Consider the following 20,376-nt stretch of genomic DNA (forward strand, 5'->3'; position numbering starts at 1 on the left):
ATTTATAGACAGCTACAAAAGGGAAAAACTCATAGTTCTGTAACCTTCAAATATCAATCACCACTGATCCTTGCTCCCTAATATCTGGCTGTTAAAGTCTTGAAACTGTGTTTTACTAAAAGACAGAAACAGGCCTTGTTACTGAAAAAACTTTGTTCCAATCATGCTAACACTTTATCATGACGGTTCCATCTGATGATAAAAAATCTGTTCTGCCATTGCATTTGGTGTACTTAAAGCATCTCTTCTACATAAATCTCTACCCGTTATATAATACCACAGTATGTGCTGCTTTATATTGTGATTCTTATCAATCATTCCTTTCCTTTTATAGAATTTTCTTCACCTGCTACAACTCATACAGAAGATTATGGTGTATTCCGGCAGGATTAAGTTCACTAGAAAATATTTTATGTGAGAGTAAAAGATGAGGGAAGACATAATGAAAATGTCTCAGTAAGTCCCAAAGGAGAAAGTCTCCTCCACTTCACTATCCTTCTGTCTTCAGTGTCACAAAGATATGGCTTATTACACTTATGAGATGCAAAAGTAAATGAAAAGGAAGTTTTCTTTTAAAAATAAGTTACAAATCAGATTGACAGGAATTTATCCTGTCAATTTTTAAGAAATTTTCAAATTTTATAGGAAATACGCTTATTCAATGCTATAGAATTACTGTAAAAACAAAGTTAAAATATGAGCTATAAATCATGGCATTTCCACATACACACATATATGTGCATGTATACACATACACATCATTGTATTTTGCTCACTTGTGCGCACGCATGCGTGCGTGCGTGCGTGCGTGTGTGTGTGTGTGTGTAGGGGGAGTGAACCTAGGATCTCTGGAAAGCTAGGAAAGCACTCTAGTACTTATATTCTCACTCTTCCTTTTACTTTTCATCTATTTAGTTAGTGGTTTGTGGTTTTGTTTTTCTTGGGATTTTGTTGTTGTTGCTTGGGGTTTTTGTTGTTCTTTTATTTGTTTTGAAGACTGAATCTCACTATGTAGCCCTGGTTGGCTTGGAATTTACTATGTGGACCAGGAAATCCTCAAACTTGCGACATCCTCCTGTCACTGCCTCTTATTTACTTTTTATTTTGAGACAAAGGTTCACTAACTTGCTTAGGTTGGTCTTCCCAGCAGCCCTGCTGCTTTAGCTTCCCAAATAGTTGAGATTTTGGGATTCCAGGCCTTTACCAACAAGGCTGGCTGTATGTGGTTTTCATAAAGTAAAATTCATCAATAGACAAGTAAGTTTCAGTTCTTTACAATGAAGATAATTGTCCAAATTTTAGAATGACAAGCCCTGTGTATGTCAAGCAAATAAAAGTTACAGAGAATTACCCTAATGAAAGAGCTTTGAAAGAAGGGGCTTTAGAGATGTGTTTTGCTCCAGTGAAGGCTTTGGTATGAATTCAAATGCATGATTTTGCTTCAGTTTGTAATTTAAAATGAGACAAAATAATCTCAATTCTTAACCTCTCCCTGTCAATCCATCTTTCACCACAGATAGTGAAAAAAGCTAAATGAGATAGTATACACTCAAAATTAATTTAAATATGTTCTTACTTGTTCATGTAATCTGAGAGACACTATTTGGCTCTGTATAAGTGTAATTTGGAGATGCTGGGACTGAGCCCAGAGCCCTGTGTGTATAACAAGCATGTTCTTTATCACCGAGCTTCATTTTACCTAAATCACTGATTTTTGTGCCTTAGGATTTCTCACATACATACATACATACATACATACATACATACATACATAAATACATACATGCCCTTTGAAGGACAAATTCCACTCAATAAAATTTCTCACTTTTTTAAACAATTGACCTAAAATATTATGAAAAATGGCTAAATAAGCAACAAATAAAAACATGTCATCAATATAAATGGTATATAACATCCCCATGTCTTAAAGAGGAAACACTCAGTAAACCATTACCTCAACTAAATCTGTTTAAAAGATAAAAGAGATGTTCATATTCACAAAACTAAATTCATAGGTGGGAAGGACTATAAATTATGAATTTTGTTTTCTCAATCTACCTTCCTCAAAATGTCTTCAATACAAGAGGTGGCAAGATGCAGGCTCAGAATACCTAGCTTGCTACTCTTATAGGCTACTAATTAAGAATCAGAATCCCAGGGGAAACTTTCACCTCCCTTTTAAAAACATTCCTATCATGGGGAGGCATTAAGACACAGATAGCTCCTCTTTCTAATGAAGAAAGCTTGTTAAAAAGAAACCAGGTAAGTTAAATTTTATTGTGCTCTTTGTATTCTCTAATCACAAGACTATAAACAGTTTTTTAATTTGTTTGATTAAAAAGATTTACAATATCTAGCTTTGTGTTGATAATGAAGAAGAGATCCATTAATAGTGTGGTAAAAGCACTTCATTGTATTGGAAATAATCTGATTTCATTTCTCTAAAATTATTTTCAGAACCAATGCAGAAAAGGTAATGAAGCAACTAAGAGAACTGAAATACTGCATGTTGGTAATTAAAATGAAGACTCTGGGCATAGTTAATAACCATGAAAGTGAAAGTTAAAAAGCATTCTCATTTTTAAAAGCCAAGACTAGAAATTACTGGCTGCAGACATATTAAACAAGAATATTTCCCTAGCAAAGTTAAGATGTTCCAGAGGTGTCCTTTCCACCCTTGCAGCGAAGAGCAATTTGCTGCAAGCAGTAAGTGCACTGCAATAGCTCAGGCCCAAGCAGGCTACCAAGTGCTTCAAGAAATCAATTTCCCTGTGGGTATTCTGTAAAATTTAAGTGTGGAAACTTAATGGAGAAAAGATATCAAGATACATAGTTCACAGATGGGTAGACTGGCACACTGCAGCATAGGCAGACAGTTGCTGTTCAGTATAAACGAGAAGAGCTTACCTTGTTAAGTAAAGCAGCAACTGGCTTATTTTAAATATATTTTTAAAGACTTTGGCTCTTTGCCTACATATCTATATCAAACATTTTAAACCAATTTCTAAAAAAATTTCTACAAATCTAATAAAAAGAAAAAAATGAGAAAAATTTCTTCTACTGTGAGTTCTACCATCTCTAGCTATTCCAGGTAGCCTCTACAAAAGCACTGCCTCTGACTCAAGAGAACTGTATACCAGGACAGTGTTATTTTCTGCTACCATAAGGGCCACAAGAAAAGGCATAAAATTACTGAGAAAATCCAGCCTAATATCCCATTCTAGTATATGATGTAAACAAAACTCCTTCCAAAGACAGAGAAGGAATGTATCGGCAGCTGATATTTTATACAAATGCACAGGTTGATTCTTTAAGCACCTTAACTTCTCTCTTTGAGTTTATAACCTGATTCTCAGCTGAAGTGTAAGGACAAATTAGCATACATAGAAATTAAGATAGAACTTCAGGAACGTCCTCCATCTTTTTACTTACAGTGCTTCATTTGACTTTCTTACCTCAAAACCAAGACTACAAGAATGATGTGGCAGGTACTAGGGTGTTGGGGAGGTGTGGAGAAAGAAGAAGAAACAGAGTGGAGAGGGTAGAGGAGTGAAAACAAGCACAAGGAAACTGCTTGATACTTTGTTCCTGTGCAAAGGCTGCTACAATTTTATTCTCTCTCCCTCCCTCTTATGTTTGGATGTTCCTGTTTAAAGGCTGCTGCAATTTTATTCTCTCTCTCTCCCTCCCTTGTATGTTTGGATGTATGCATGTTTGTGTGTGGTGGTACATATGCAAGCCAAAAGGAAACATGGTCTCTCATTGGTCTGGAGCTGATCAAGGTAGGCTAGACAGGCCAGTAAGCCCTGCGACCTATTTCTGTATCTACCATCATGCCTAGGCTTTTTTAGGTGAGTTCTACAGATCAACTCATGTCCTCATGTGACTGAGTTATCTTCCTAGGTCCCTGTGTTTTCCTTTAAAAAATGAGAATAAATTACTGTTTTGCTGATGTTTCTGCTCCAGAATGTGTCATTCTTCTGGGTAGTACTGGCATTATACCACCTATCTACTCACTATTTTGAAAATCAAACCATCAACAATAAAATAAACCAGATGTCAAATCTGACTGCCTTTATTTCATCTCTTCATGCAGCTCAACACAGAGATAATCCATTGCTACTTCAGAATAAATTTCTTTGGAGTCCCCCAAGTATTATTTTTTTGTTGCAAAGGGGAGAAGCACTTAAGAACACTTGTCAAACTACCTTCACCTAATTAACAGTACTCTATTCATTTTACTTTCTTTTTTAAAATATAAGGATATTTGTTTCTTTGTTTTTATTTATCTCTGCACCATGTGTGTGAAGTATCTGTGGAGGCCAGAAAAGGCATCAGAAGTGGAGTTATAGAGCATTGTGAAGTGCTATGTCTGTGCTGGGATTTGAATCTGGATCCTCTGGGAAAACTCTAACCCTTACCCACTGAGCCATCTCTCTAGGCCTTTATTTTACCTTCTAAACTCTTCAAAATCTTCAACATTGTGTGTTTAAACACTTTAACCCACAATAAATTACAATTATTGTGTACCTTCTATAAATTTTCCCCCAAGGAGAACAACAGTACATTTTCAAAACCAGAAAACAGACATAATGTAATACTATTAACTAAATCCCAGGCTTTGTATATATTTTAACATTCTTTAAAATGTATGTAAGTATTTATTTATTTATTTATTTATTTATTATTTAAGGGGTGAGCATGTGTCACATTGCACATGTGGAGGTCAGAGGGCAACCTATGGCAGCCAGCTCTCCTTCCACTACTGTGGGCCTCAGTTACTGAACTCAGATAACTCAGAGGCTGCTTGATGTCAGCCTCTTTTACCATCTGAGACATCTTATTAGTCCCATATTATAAGTTTTCACTTTCACTTAGACATTCTAATATGTATTGACTTGTGTAACTATCATCACAATTAGGATACTAACTGTTCCTACCTCTTTGAAGATTTATTTTATTTTTATTTTATGAGTGTTTGTCTGCATGTAGGTATGTGTACCATGTATATGCCTGGTGTTTGCAGTGGTCAGAGGAGGGTGTCAGATCCCCTGGAATTGAAGTTACAGAGGTTGTGAGCCGTCTTTTAGGTGCTGGGAAATGAATTCTGGTCCTTTGTCAGGGCAGTGAACACTCCTAACTGATCCAGACCCTGTTAATCCCTCAGAGTCACATTCCCTAAATTTTAATCCCTGAAAAGCATGGACCTAGTTTCTACTTTCACCATTCTGAAAGCATTGTAAAAGTAACAGTAGTACCTAGCCTTTGAAAATGTCTTGTCATCATTCAGAGAGATGCTTCTGAGATCCATTCAAGTTGAATTGATTCATTTCATTTTGCTTCTGAATATGTGTTGCTCCCACTGTACCATAGCTTATTTATCCATTGGGGGAGTAACATTTGGATTGATTTGTTTGAGCCTATTAAAAATTAAGTTTTTATGAGCATGATCTAATCTAAAGGTTTCTGTGTGGACATGGGTATTAATTTTTCTATGAAAAATAAAACAAGACCAAGAATGTGATGCTGGAACATACGGTAGGAGTACATATAATTAGTACAGGAAACTGCCATATTGTTTCCTAGGATTGTTGCGCTATTTTACATTCCCACAAGCAATGTATGAGAACTGGTTACTTCATATGCTTAGTGTCTTGTTTTGTTTTCTCCTTTATCCATCCTGACAGGTGTTATCTCTTCATGTCTTTAAGCTGTACTTCCTTAATAGCTACTGAACATGTTTTGCTGAGCTTACTTCTTTATTTTTTTAAGATTTATTTATTATGTATATATCGTTCTTCTTCATGAATCCCTGAAGACCAGAAGAGGGCACCAGATCTCATTACGGATGATTGTGAGCCACCATGTAGGTGCTGGGAAGTGAACTCAGGACCTCTGGAAGAGCAGTCAGTGCTCTTAATCTCTGAGCCATCTCTCCTGAGCTTAGTTCACACACACACACACACACACACACACATCACATGAAGTTGTCTGTTGAAAACTTGTGCCTATTTTCCAATGTGACTATTTCTTACTATTGGAATAAGAGGTTGCAATACATACTGTATACAGGACCTTTGATGTTGACTTCTAAGATTCTTGTACCTTCATAGGCATATCCTTCTTTAGGTTGGGAAAAGTTTTTTATTATTTTATTCAATGTATTTTCTGTGCCTTTGAGCTGGAGATCTTCTCCTTCTTCTATCCCTATTATTCTTAGGTTTGGTCTTTTCATGGTGTTCCAGATCTTTTATGTTAAAAATTTGTTGGATTTAACATTTTCTTTGACCGATGAATCTATTTCCTCTATTGTATCTTCAACTCCTGAGATTTTTTCTTCCATCTCTTATATTCTGTTGATTATGCTTGAATCTGTAGTTCCTGTTCATTTACGAAGATTTTCCATTTACCCAGAATCCCCTAAGTTTGTGTATTTCAATTTTCAAGTCTTGAACTGTTTATTTACCCGTTTGATAGTTTTTCTTGGTTTTCTTTAAGAGATTTACTAATTTCTTCCAATTTTTTGTTGGTATTTTCCTCCATTTCTTTAAGGAAATTTTTCGTTTTTTCTTTAATGGTCTCTATCATCTTCATAAAGTTATATTTAAGGTCATTTTCTTCTGCTTCTTCTGGATTAGGATGTTCAGGTCTTCCTGCTGTAGGACACTAGGTTCTGGTGTTGCCATATTGCTCTTTAGGTTGTTGAATGTACTCTTGCATTGGCGCCTACCCTTCTCTTAGCAGGCAATGTCATTGCCTCTTGGTCTAATCCTTACAGTTGGTATCTGTGTCTCAGGGAGCCACTCTTGTTCAGCTCTGTGTAGTTGCTGTCTGTGTCTCAGGAGTTGCTGAGGACATTCGGGGAGGGGGGGAGTTGGAGGCAGAGTGGGACTTGTAGATTACAGGGTCCACTGTGTGTTGGGGAGGGGTTGGAACAGCCTTACTGCAGGAGGTTTGCCCACTGATTAGTTAGTATAGCTGAAGCGGTTGGGGTAGGGGCCCTGGGGTTTTGCCCTGGGGCCTAGGGTCTAGAGGCTAGGCTGTCCAGCTGTGGTCCTCTCTGTGCAGTAGTAGTCTGTCTGATACTGACTTCTAAAGACTTTCTTCTTCCCTGTGACTTTTCATTCTCTTTAACAGAGTAGTAATTTGTAGATCAAAATATTTTAATATTGACATTGAATAGTAGTGGTGAGAATTTAGTATTAAAATATTTTCTTGAATCTTTTACTCCAGTTCCTCTTCTAGGATTTCAAGGATGAAAATATAAAGATGTTTTGTTTCCATTCCAAATGTCCTTAAGAGTCTGCTAACTTTTCTACAGTCTTCATTCTCTGCTGCACAGGTGACTGAATTTCTACTGCTTTAGACCCCAATGTACCACCAGTTCTTTCCTCTGCCACTTCAATAACACTGAGCTCACTGGAAGTCATTGTGCTTTACACTCTTAAATTTTCCATTTAGGTTTTCCTTCTACCATCTATTTCTTTGCTGAGACTTTCCTTTTTTTTTTTTTTTCACTTGTTTCAAGCCTCTAATTGCTACTGGACAATTTGTACTATTACACTTTTTATAAAACCTTTGTCAGACAATTCTAGCACCTGTGCTGTCCCTGTATGGTGTTTTGTCTACTTATTAACATTCATCATTTAAATTGAGATTTTTCCTGGTTCTTGGTATGATGAAACTCTATTTTTTATCTGCATTTCCTATTTTAGTAAGCAAGCACATTGTTTGGATTCATTATGAATGTTTTTGCCATCTCTTTAAGAGCCTTGGTTCAAATGTTAATTTAACAGTTAAAATCTTTTCAGCATTGCAGTGCAATCATTTTGCTTTAACGGAGCACAGGACATGTGGTAGTATGATTTTATCATTTATCATGAAACCATATTCATGACTGATGTCATTTTAGAATTGTAGCATTGCTTCTACCTTCTGGAAAATTTTTATAAAAAGACTTTGAACAAATACAGAAAAAAATTGAAGAATTCTAATTGAAGTTCATCTTATATTCAAGTGAGTTAAAAGAATAAGATATTTGCTAGGTATAATGCTACCCTCCAAGATGAAATGGGTAGGGGATAACAATTGCCATACTACCAGCCATTCCATTTCTAGGATCACAGATGTTAAGAGACTCATATGCAATTCTGCAACCTAGAAATAAAGCATTCTTTATTACTGACAATTAAGATGGTGTGGTCATATGAAAAATAAACTTAAAATGGCAACATATGGTGAATTATAGATAGCACAGTGTCACAAATTCAGAAAAGTTCCTCTGGTCCCATCAAAAAGTTCAAGAAATATTTACCTTCTTAGCAAAAATGCCTAAGCTGAAGGAACTAAATTTATAGTTTACTGTAAGCTATGTCTAAAGTATAAATATACTACTTAAAATTAAGAATTATAAAGTGATTATTGATAAATGTCACCAAGATTAAAAAATGAAGAAACAAAGCAAATGACACAGTAACCCATGTGGAAAATCTAATAAAATCCACAAAAAAAATTATCTAACCTAATGAGTGTGCAAAGCTCTAGTAACCAAGATGGTGTGGTAATGACAGAATAGATATGACTATACTACCTGGTTTTCAACAAAAGCAATAAAGCAGTGGTTTCCCATTTTCAGGCAAGTCTTTGAATAATGGCTCAAATAAACAAGAAAATGAACCTGAAGTATTGGTTCATATCATAACTCCAAATGGATCACAGGCCTAAATGTAAGAGCTCAGTTATAAAATAGAACTGGAGAGGTAATGGCTCCATTTTAGAGTGCTTGCCTGACATGTACAAAGCCCTGAATTCAATCCCTAGTGCCAGCAAAATAAATTAAAAAATATAGATAAATAAATAAATCGTCTAGAAGAAAACAGGAAAAAAATCTAGCCACCTTACCATTAGCAAAAGTTTCATAAGTATGAAAGTGCAAACTATAAATAAAGTAGATTTTGTTAACCTAAAAACCTTTGATCTTTAAAAGACAGTGATAAGAAAACAGATGCTGGAGAGATGGCTCAGTGGTTAAGAGCAATGCCTGCTCTTGCAGAGGACCCAGATACAGTTCCTAACACCCACATGGCAACTGACAACTGCCTGTAACTGCATTGTTTAAGTGATCTGACACTCTCTTCTGGACTCCTGGCACCAGACACTGCACATGGTACATATACATACAATGCAGGCAAACAGCTATACACATAAACAAGTTTTTAAAACTTTAAAAAAAAGGAAAAGAGAAATAGGTAGGCTACAGACTGGAAGAAAAGATTTCCAGGATTCCTAATAAACTCAAATCATTAATAAGGAGCCTCAATAACTCAATCATAAGAAAACAAATATCCAAACTAAAAGTTGACCAAAAGATGTAAAGAGGTCCTTCATTGAAGAAGGAATAAGGGGGTTGGGAAGATAGCTCAGCTGGCTTGCCTCACCAGCATGTGGACTTGAGTCTTATCCCCAGCACTCATGTGAAAAAAAGGCTGTGCATGGTGGTAAGCACCTGAGAAAGACATCTGATGTTGTCCCCTGCCTGACCCAAGAGCATGTGCACTGCTACACATATGCACCCACACAAAGGGTAGGATAGGATACAAAGATGGTAAAAAGGCAAATAAAGAGACACTATTCAACTACGGTCAAAGGAAAATATGAACTAAGCCTATGGCGTACTATTAAAAACATACTAAATTGCTAAAATAAGAAAACTGATTATACTAAGGATAAGGATTATCCGAGGATGAGGGAGAACTGGTTAAGAGTATAAACAGGGACATGCAAGACAGATCAGTGGTTAAAGGTGCTTGCACTAAACCTGACCTGAGTTCAATCATTGCAACCCACATGGTGGAAGGAAAGAACAGTTCTATCAAGTTGTCCCGTGTCCTCACATTCATGTGTGTGCACACACATGCATGCACAAAGGCACAAACAGGCACAACACACACAAATAAATTTAAGAAAAAGAGAATGTAAATGGTTTTCCCATTTCTGAAATCTGTACCAAGTGGGATCCTAGATCTGAAAGAAGAAGTGGACCCATGCCCCCATCCCTCAGCCAGAAGCTATCTCCAATAACCACTTGCAAATGAAAATTTAGTTTTCTCCAAGGGAGTCTCATTGGGGAAACAAATTACCCTAAGGGTTGGCTGCATGTCTAGCAGTAGATAGCCAACAGATAACAAACTCAAAGGCATCTTTGCAGGTTCCTTGTTTCATAACATCATGTCAGGACTTTCCCTTTTCTTTATGTTTCTTTCTCTTTTGCATATATATTATGGCTTCAGGTTTTGTGTTTTTATGGGATGCCTAAGTTAATGAGTGAGTCTCTGTGTATGTTTCATGTGCCTTTTGTTGGGCTCTTTTCCTTCTGTTTGTTTGTTCTGCCCTATTCTGATGTGTTTGTTTTTGTCTTGTCTTGTTTTATTATTATCCCTTAGATGCCTGTTTTCTAATGAGAGACAGAAAGGGGATGAAACCAGATGGGGAGAGTTAGCGAGGAACTAGAAGGATCAAAGGGAGAAGAAATATTATAGATAATCCTGATTTCAATTTAAAAAAAGAAGAACACATTAGTACAACATTTTTAGTACTGGGATAGTTGTTATAGAATATTCAGATACATCAGTAGCAAATGTTAGAATTCTGAAAACTGTGCTGGGTAGACATCTCAGTGTTTCCTATATAACATTATTTCCATTAGGAACCAGAGGAGAGATGATAAATTAGACTTTCAATAAGGATTATGAAGCTGAAATCATGCAATATATTTTCTTTATCTATTAATTGGGGGAATATCATGGAAAGCAAATGGAGTAGTAATATGAATGCATCCAGTTCTGTAAATTGTCAGTTTGGGATGTATGGCAAAGGGAGAATGAGTGAAAACCTGATAGTTTTCTCAATCTAATAAACAAACAAAACATCAGCAAAAAAAAACAAAAAAAACAAAATCAAACATATATTTTACTCTTAGGTAATTTCAAAAAGAGTAAGTCCATATAAACATTTGTATATGGATGTTCAAAAGAGTTTATTCATAATAGACTCAAACTAGAAATAACTAAATGTTTCTTAAAATGAAAATAAAGAGTGATGTATCCACAAATGAAGTATGACTCATAATTAAAAGTAATGAAATACTGATACATACAATGTGACCCAAGGAGTAGATTTTAAAAGAGAAACAGAAAATAAAGTAGATGGCAGGTACTTGTTACAGTATGAGAAGCTGATTATGACCAGATCGTAGTTTAAATACAGTGGCTGAAAGTTTAATGAGTATGTAAAAGCTTACAAACCATTGTTATTTCCATTTTATTAATAAACGAGATGATGGTTCTGTACCACCAACTGTTCACAGTTCACTGAATGAGGATCTAGTTGATAGGAGATAATTACCTCTTCCCTGTAGGAGGTAAAGTGGTTTGCATTCTGCGGACTCCTCTAATGAATGGTCATGGGAGTATGAGACCAGAGAACATGCCAACACTAAGTTGATTTTTAACAACCCCTAAATACTTATCACCCCCACTTACCTGTATGAAAACATATGCTTTAAAACATATAGAGGCATGTCAAGAACTGCCCTTTTGCTTCTCATCTTAAAGGAAAACAGTTCTTGTACATGGAACTATGCTAGCACAGAATTAAAAAAGGATTGAGTAGACATTTTATAGTTATTTCAACTTGAAACATTTCTTATTCAATTTTAAATATCTCTACTAATTCACTAATTTTTTTCCTCGAGACAAATTTCTCTCAGTTTATTACCAGTTAAAGATGCTTCCATCCCCAACATTTTGGCTCTTTCAATTACTTAAATGTCCACTAATTCTATTTTTCCTACTTTCCAAGTTTGTCTCTACTTCCCAGGAAAACTCCCAACACCTCACAATTCTTCCTGCCTGCACCTAATCTCTTTGTCCTAAATGCTCTTGCTGATTCTAGTCTTTTCAAATACTAATAGAGTTCAATGGAAATACTACTTTTAGATTCTATCGTTCATTGTACCTTTTATGTATAAAACTCCTTTAAAACTAGATTATCACTGGTGTACCATGCCCAGGGCCCCAGGTTTAATCCCTAGCACTTGCGGCAGAAACAAACAAAATGAGGATGTTGTAAAAACCCAAGCCAGAAAGTGTCTAGAGAATATTAACAATAAAATAAAATTCAAAAGTTTTCCTTACAAATATCTAAAAGCTATATATGCAGATAAGTAAGAACTTAAAAAAGAACACATAATAAAGATTTTGTAAATGGCCCTTAACAGTTTGATCAGTGTTTACTTCTTGCCAAATGACATCTATAAAATAAATGTCTTTGGGTAATCATTTAACATTCCTATACCATAAAGCTTATCTTCTATACTTTAGCTCTCCAATCTCTTTGAAGCTTACTTTCCATCCCTCTCTTTCATACAACCCAAAACTCCAGACCAATTAAAGAGTTCAGCTCACATTTGGAACCCTGTATTAACTTTTTCCTGTTATGGGCCACTGTTCACAACACACTCTTCAGTTAGTATATCCTCTGCCTCCAATTTCTGAATGCAGAAATCAGACTTGACTACCTTCACCGTTAGGTTCAGATAATAATATATCCTCCAAAAACCATCCCTAGTGTTGCCTTCAAAATGCCAATAAACATTTCCAACAAAATACAGCATGTTCCTTATTGTATACTTTGTGTGTATGCGAGCAAGTAGCTCTTCTTAGGCTAGGCAGGGACCTTGTTTTAGTCGCTGTTATATTCCTGAGGCATAAAACACTGTCTCCCGAAATTAAAAACTGGGGTGCAGAACTAAATAGAGAATTCTCAACAGAGGAATCTGATATAGCTGAAAGACACTTAAGAAAGTGCTCAAAATCTTTGGCCATCAGAGAAATGCAACTCAAAACAACTCTGAGATACCACCTCACACCTGTCAGAATGGCTAAAATCAAAAATACCAATGACAATCTATGCTGGAGAGGATGTAGAGAAAAAAGAACACTCCTCCATTGCTGGTGGAAGTGTGAACTTGTAAGACCACTCTGGAAATCAGTATGGCGGTTGCTCAGAAAAATGGGAATCAGTCTACCTCAAGATCCAGCCATTCCTCTCTTGGGTATATACCCAAATACTGCATGTTCATACAACAAGGACATATGTTCAACCATGTTCATAGCAGCATTGTTTGTAATAGCCAGAACCTGGAAGTAACCTAGATGCCTCCCAACTGAAGAATGGATAGAGAAAATGTGGTACATTTATACAATGGAGTACTACTCAGCAGAAAAAAGCAATGGAATCTTGAAATTCGCAGGCAAATGGATGGAACTAGAAGAAACCATCCTGAGTGAGGTAATCCAGTCACAAAAAGACAAACATGGTATGTACTCACTGATATATGAATTTTAAACATAGAGCAAAGGATTACCAGCCTATAATCCTCTTCACCAAAGGAACTAGGAAACATGAAGGACTCTAAGGGATAAATGATCCCCAGGAATGGGAAGTGGCATGAACTCCTGAGCTAATTGGGAGCATGAGCCGCTACAATAAGCGCAAGAGAGGAGGAGTAGAGGAAAGGAAATGGAGGGGCAGAAATATTGAGTTGGGGGAAGAATAGAGGAGAGAGAGCAGGATGAGAGATACCATATCAGAAGGAGCCACTATAGGTCCGAGAAGAGATCTGGAACCAGGGAGATCTCCAGAGACCTACAAGGATGACATGATCTGACAATACAGGCAATGGTGGAGAGGATAACCTAAAAGCCCTTCCCCTAAAATGAGATTGATGACTACTCTTTATGCCATCCTAGAGCCCTCATCCAGTGGCTGATGGAAGCAGAGACAGACATCCACAGATATACAATGAGCTGAAATTGGGAATTTAGTTGAAGAGTGGGAGGAATGAAGAGTGAAGGGGCCTGGACCAGGTTGGAGAAACCCACAGGAACAGTTGGCCTGAACAAGGGAGTGCACATCGACCCCAGATGCTATCTGGGAGGCCAGTACAAGACTGATCCAGATCCCTGAACATGGATGTCAATAAGGAGGCCTCTGCACTCCAGGGAGCCTCTGGTGGTGGATTAGTATTTTTCCCTGGTGCAAGAAGGGACTTTGAGAGCCCATCCCACGTGAAGGGTTACACTCTGGCCCTGGACACATGGGGAAGGGCCCAGGACCAGCACAGGAAGATTTGGTGGACTTTGCAGAGCCCCCGTTGAGGGCCCTACCCTGCCTGGGGAGTGGTGGGTGGATGGGGTGGGGGGTAGACTGGGGGTGGGGAGGAGAGAGGGGTGAGGGGAGAGAGAGGTGAGAAGGGACTTACATGTGAAACAAGCTTGTTCCCTAACTAGAACTAATAAATAAATTAAAAAAACACTGTCTCCCTGAATAAATATATAAAATGAGTGAGTAGTTGATTCTTTTAAAAAGCACCAGAAAGACTTTTTTATAAAGCAAAACTTAATTTTCAATTTAATTTTTTAAAAATTAAAAATTTTTTAAAAATTCAAGTTTTATTTCTTAACCTAACCTTCTTACCTGCAGATATGTTATTCTCCGCTGGACCAGCTCTGTCAGATCTTTGGCTTCTTTTTCCCGCCACTCACCTGCTCCATCTGTTTGACTGAGGTAGTATAGATCTGTCATGATAGACCTATGAAAGCAAGGAAAATTGGAGATCCATTTATTTGTACTGTTTCAATGGATTACACAAAACTATAAGGGAGACAAATTCATCCAAAATATTGATGCTCAGGTATATGATGGCATTTATCTTTTACTTTCCATTAAAACTATGAAATTTAAAAATTAAGTCTCTACCAGCCATGATTCATTACTATAGAAAATCTTTTCTGATGAAAGGATACACAACTTTTCCCTACAGGCCAACCAGATACACTGTTTTCCAAAGAAACAGGAAAAGTACAAAGAATACAATTCAGTATAGTTTGATGTTTTACTCTTTTGGCTTTTAGAGGGGTCCATCAACCAGCATCCAAATAAATACATGGAGGTTTATTCTTAGTTATGCTCAGCCTTAGCCTGGCTTGTTTCTGGCCAGCTTTTCTTGTCTTAAATTAACCTGTCTACCTTTTCCCTCTGGGCTTTTATGGTTCTTACTTCTTTATATCTTACTTTCTTTCCTTCTTACTTGCTGGCTGGCTGGTGGATGGCCCCTAATGTCCTCCTCTCCTTGTTTTCTTGCTCCTCCTTTCCTTCCAGATTTCTCCTTCTACTTATTCTTTCTGCCTGCCAGCCCAGACTATCCTTGCTCCTGCCTCACTATTGACCATTGAGCTTTTTATTAGGACCATTGGGTATTTTAAACAGGCAAAGAATCAAAACTTCACAGAGTTAAACAAAGGCAGTATAAACAAAAGCAACACACCTTAAAATAATACTCCCCAACAATTCAGTATGCATGGTATTTGTATTTGAAAGTACCACTGTGACCTCAGTTTTACGATTTCACAACCCCTCTTAAAATTCCACTCTGAGTAACTGGAAAAAGATTAGAGGAAAAACTAGATACAAATCCTGAACAATCAAGGATTAGCAAATTCTTTCTTTTAAAGGGATAGGTACTAAGATGTTGCACAACAAATAAAAAACTCAGCGACTGATATTGGGGTTCAAGCTTCAAGCTGAAGATCAGAAAAGCAAAGCAGCCAGGCACTAGCTCTCACTCTACCTTAGACTGAAGGACGATCCTGGCTCCACCAAACCTCAGACTGTAACCTCTCCTCACGGTGGCTGGAGAATCCTGAGGCTTCAATGTCTTCCTATCCTCAATATGGCTGGAGATTGAGTGCCATCCTTTCTTCAGTGTGGCTGGAGAGTGAATGCCTGATACTGACTACTGAAGACCCTGTTCCTATCTTTTATACCCCTCTGGTGCTGGGATTGAAGGCGTGTGATCCCAGGTGCTGAGATCATCTTTGTGTGAGCTCTTTCTCTTTAGGATTGGAACAATCTTGTGTAGATCTGTGTTGCCTTGGACTCACAGAGATCCATCTACCTCTTAATCCTGAGTCCTAGAATTAAAAATGTGTACCATCACCTTCTAGCTTCTGGTTTCTGGGATTAAAGGTATGTGATCTCTATAGCTTGTGGCTGACTTTGCTTTCTGAATCCTCAGGCAAGCTTTAATAAATCATAAATAATATATCACCACACTAAGATTTTAGGTTGTGTGAACCTCTGTTGCTTTTTTTTTTTTTGGAAGTATGCAATGCTTCATAAATCTTCATGTTACCCTTGTGTAGAGGTCATAGGACTTTCTGTATCATTTCAGTTTTCATATGCCTACTGCCAAAGGGAGTATCCTTTGTTACCTTAGTAACAGGAAAGTTGCCATTGGCAATAAGTAAGTGAATAGGTGTGACTCTGTTCCAATAAAACTTTATTAACAAAAATAGGAAAAGAGCTAAATTTTGCCCCTGGATTATAATTTGCTATATTTGCCATTCTCTCATCAAAACTAATGTAATTATTAAGATACTTTCTCACTCTGTAGCCATTAATAATTTTAATTATAACATATTAGATTTCCTGGCTAAAATACCCTGAAAACTACAAAGACATATGTCAGAGCTGGTACAGATGGTTTTACTTATATTGCATTGAATAAAAACAATGGTTTGCACTTGGTATTAAAGAAAGTAAAAGAGTATCCTCTCTTTCTCTAACAGGCCCCATGTAATCTATCAGAAAATAAAAACATAACCAGTTTTTGACTATGAAGCTCTACCAGTACTGTTACCAACTAAGCTACCATCTTCTCACACGAGAATTACTATAACAGCTTTCTGACAATTCTCTCAGCTCCCAGCCTTTACTTTGTGTAGTTTATTCATAGTGGCCAGATTCTCTTAATAATCAAATAACACTTCTGCTTTGCACTTAACATTGAGTTGACCCTTCAAATAACTTAAAAGTCAAAGCCAAAGTTACTATCCTGACTAATATGACACAACATGGCCCATCATTTCATCTGATCTCTTTCTAAATACTTCATTGCTTACTTTATTTCAGTCACACGAACCTCACTGCAAACATTTAGGAATACGAGCATGTTGTTATTCTAGGGCATTTAAAGTTACTTCTTTCTACCCTAGAATACCCAGATATCCGCCACATCAACCAAATGTCCTTCAAATATTTGTTCAAATACATCTTCTTCACAACTTTCCTAGATTAACCTATTTTAAATAGCCAAAATCCTACCACCCTCCCCCACTTTGGCTCCCTCCCTCTCTAACTTTCTCTCTCTTCCTTCTCTCCTTCGATTCATGGGTCCCAATTCCAGAAACTCTCAGAAAGTTGTTTCACAGCATTTACCTTGAGAACAAAAAGCACAGACTAATACTCTCATACAACTAAGGGGAAGGAGTTACTGGTTGGAGATAACAGTAATATGTGTTAAGGATGGCTGGGAATAAAAACTATCCAGTATTCAGTCCCCTGTAAGATCTAAAGAAGAGGACTGATCAATCAGAAGAACTGAGTCCTCAACAACTGTGAGCTAGTTATCTAGGAGGACATGACATAGTCTCGGTAACTCTTTTATTTACAGTTCTTGGTTAAATGTTACAACATTTAGTAACTAAAGCCAACAGTTCACATAAAACATTTTGGACTATGAATGATTGATTACACAGTGAATAAGTGATAACAACACATTTGAAAAGGAAAAAATATTGGTATAAAATGACAATTAAAATCTTAAGACACAGTTCAGAATATTCAGACTAAGTTAAAAAAGAGAATGGACACAATAGAAGACAGTGACACAAAGAGTCACTTTCAAAGGATTTTAGGCATTTATTGGTATCAATATTACCTACTTACAGGACACCCTGAGGTTTAGCTTAGTAAATTCATTTTTCACCATTTTTTGAACATGGGTAAGAGTCTAAACTATAGTGTTTTATTAATTTTTATAATTGTCATTATTATTTGAGAACAGTTTTAAATTTAAATTTTTCATATGATCAAAATGAGTTCCATCTGGAATACTGTATAGCCTACAATATTCTTTGATAGTTACTAAGTTAAATGTTACCACTTCCTATGGCTTGAGTGTTCTCTGGTGTCCTGTCCCCAAGGGTTCAATGTGATTAAGTATTAATCTCCAGGGTAGCAGCATTGGGAGGTAGAATGGGAAGGGATAGTTATCTTGAAGGAGGTCCTAAGATTCTTGGGTGAGGACCACCCTCAAAAGAGGCTATGTGATATCATTCATATTCTCTCTCTCTCTCTCTCTCTCTCTCTCTCTCTCTCTCTCTCTCTCTCTCTCTGTCATTCACTCTATCTCTCTTTCTCCCTGTCCCCTTCTCCCTCTCCCCCCTCTTCCTCCCTTCTTCTCTCTCTACATCTGTTAGGCCATGTAAACTCTTCCACACACATCTCTCATGATGTTGGGAAGGCTTCTGCTGAAAATGAGCGAGAACAGCACCAAGCCTGTAAACAAGTCTCTTCACTTCATGAGATCAACTCTTTCAGATACTTTATTATGGTAATGCAAGCCTGCTTAACACACTGACCACATGGAATTATGATTTTACTCAAGAAGCACAGAAGTCTTTAATTATAATTGTGTTGCAATGCTCAGTTGGAAATTTATATTTTCTCAGTTTTATAAACTGCTACCACAACACACTCATAGTTCTTTATATTTCATAGGCATCACAACATCCACTAATTTTCTCCTACTCATCAAGTAGTAATGGCCACAAAATGTATTGCAAATCTATGTGTTAAATAGCACTATTACTGCTGGAGATAAGGCACAATGGAATAAAAACCCAATCTTTTAGCAAATGCCTACTGGAGGAAAGAAGGAAACCTAATATGCTATGTTTAGCTTTAAAATTAAAATAAACATGTGAATACATATGCACATATGTACATATATGGGGACAAAAAATAGTAAGTTTTATTAACATTCATAGCTCCAAGTATAGGGAAACAAATTAAGCCTTATTTGGAAGGCAATCTTTAAAATATAAACATTATGTCTTGGGCTCTCTCCTCTTTTTTTCCTAACACAGGCTCCTGCAAAAGTCCAGTCTGGCATCAGACTTGTGTATTGGTCTCTAAAATGTTGGGCTTATAGGTATAAGCCTCTACACCTAGCTATGGTTTTTAGATTCAGTTCTTGATTTCTAAGAAATCAAGAAATTAGATTGGTATCTTTCAATGAACTGATAAATTAAAAAAGCAGTTTATTTTAAACCAAGTTATATCAATTCTAAGTCTTGGCAATTCATTCCATCCCAATCTGTGTATAAGTCAGAATGATCAAACAACTAGATGGCTAAACATAAGAAAAGTGCTCAATATCATTTGACATAGGAAAATGAAAATAAAACTACAACATGGCAATCATTTCAACCAGCTAATCTCTCTCTCTCTCTCTCCCTCCCTCCCTCCCTCCCTCCATCCCTTCCTCCCTCCCTCCCTCTCTTTCTCTCTCTCAAGATTTAAAGAAAGAGAAACTCTCAGACACTGTCAGTAGGGATGTAGAATAGTTCAACCATATGAACTAAATGCATATCTGGTTTCTGAAGGAAATATAATCAGCATGTCAATGAAATATGTTTATTGCTGCAATAGTCACAGTAACTAAGAAGTAGAATCAGGAGATGGAGAAATGGCTTAGAGGTTAAGAGCACTAGTTGCTCTTGTAAAGGTCCTGAGTTCAATTCCAGCAACCAAATGGTGGCTCAGAGCCATCTATAATGAGATCTGGTGCCCTCTTCTGGTACATAGGCAGAACACTATATAGATAAGAAAAAAAAAAGGAGGAAGAAGAAATCTAGATGCCCATCCTTAAATAGGAGAATACACCAATGTCTTCATTAAGAGTTTCTACTGCTGCGATAAAATACCACGACCAAAGCAACTTGGGAGAAGATAAGGGTTTATTTATTTACATATTATAAGTTTCAGTCCATTACAGGAAGCCAAGGCAGAAACTCAAACTGGGCAGGAAGCTGGAGGCAGGAGCTGATGCAGAGGCCATGAAGAACTGCTCCTTATTGGCTTGCTCAGCCTGCTGTTTTCTTGTAGCAGCCAGGACCACCAGTCCAAGGGTAGCACCACCCACAATGGGCTGGACCCTTTCCCATCAATCACTAATTAAGAAAATGCCTTATGGAGGCATTATCTCAGTTGATATCCCTTCCTGTCAGATGACTCTAGCTTATGTCAAGCTGACATAAAACTAGCCAGCACAATAAGCAACAAAAGCTCCCTTGTTATTTTTCCCTTAGTGGTATAACTGAGACAGATTAGACACTCCTCCCCCTCCACACACACACTTTCACAAGAAATGTTTCAGGACTATAAAAATAGAAAAACAACTCAGGAGAA

General features: G+C 37.0%; 1 protein-coding gene across 8 annotated transcripts in view; it reads right to left on the reverse strand.

Annotated features, from left to right (window-relative positions):
- Positions 1-20,376, reverse strand: part of Fut8 (fucosyltransferase 8) — a 206,669-nt gene that overhangs the window by 60,062 nt on the left and 126,231 nt on the right. For all 8 annotated transcript variants that reach the window (XM_035444994.1, XM_035444999.1, XM_035444998.1 and 5 more), the window contains one exon: positions 14,539-14,653. In XM_035444994.1, coding sequence (XP_035300885.1) covers positions 14,539-14,653 — 115 coding nt within the window. The remainder of the gene's footprint in view (positions 1-14,538; positions 14,654-20,376) is intronic.

Source organism: Cricetulus griseus, chromosome 5 (genome assembly GCF_003668045.3).
Source record: "Cricetulus griseus strain 17A/GY chromosome 5, alternate assembly CriGri-PICRH-1.0, whole genome shotgun sequence".
Classification (NCBI taxonomy): domain Eukaryota; kingdom Metazoa; phylum Chordata; class Mammalia; order Rodentia; family Cricetidae; genus Cricetulus; species Cricetulus griseus.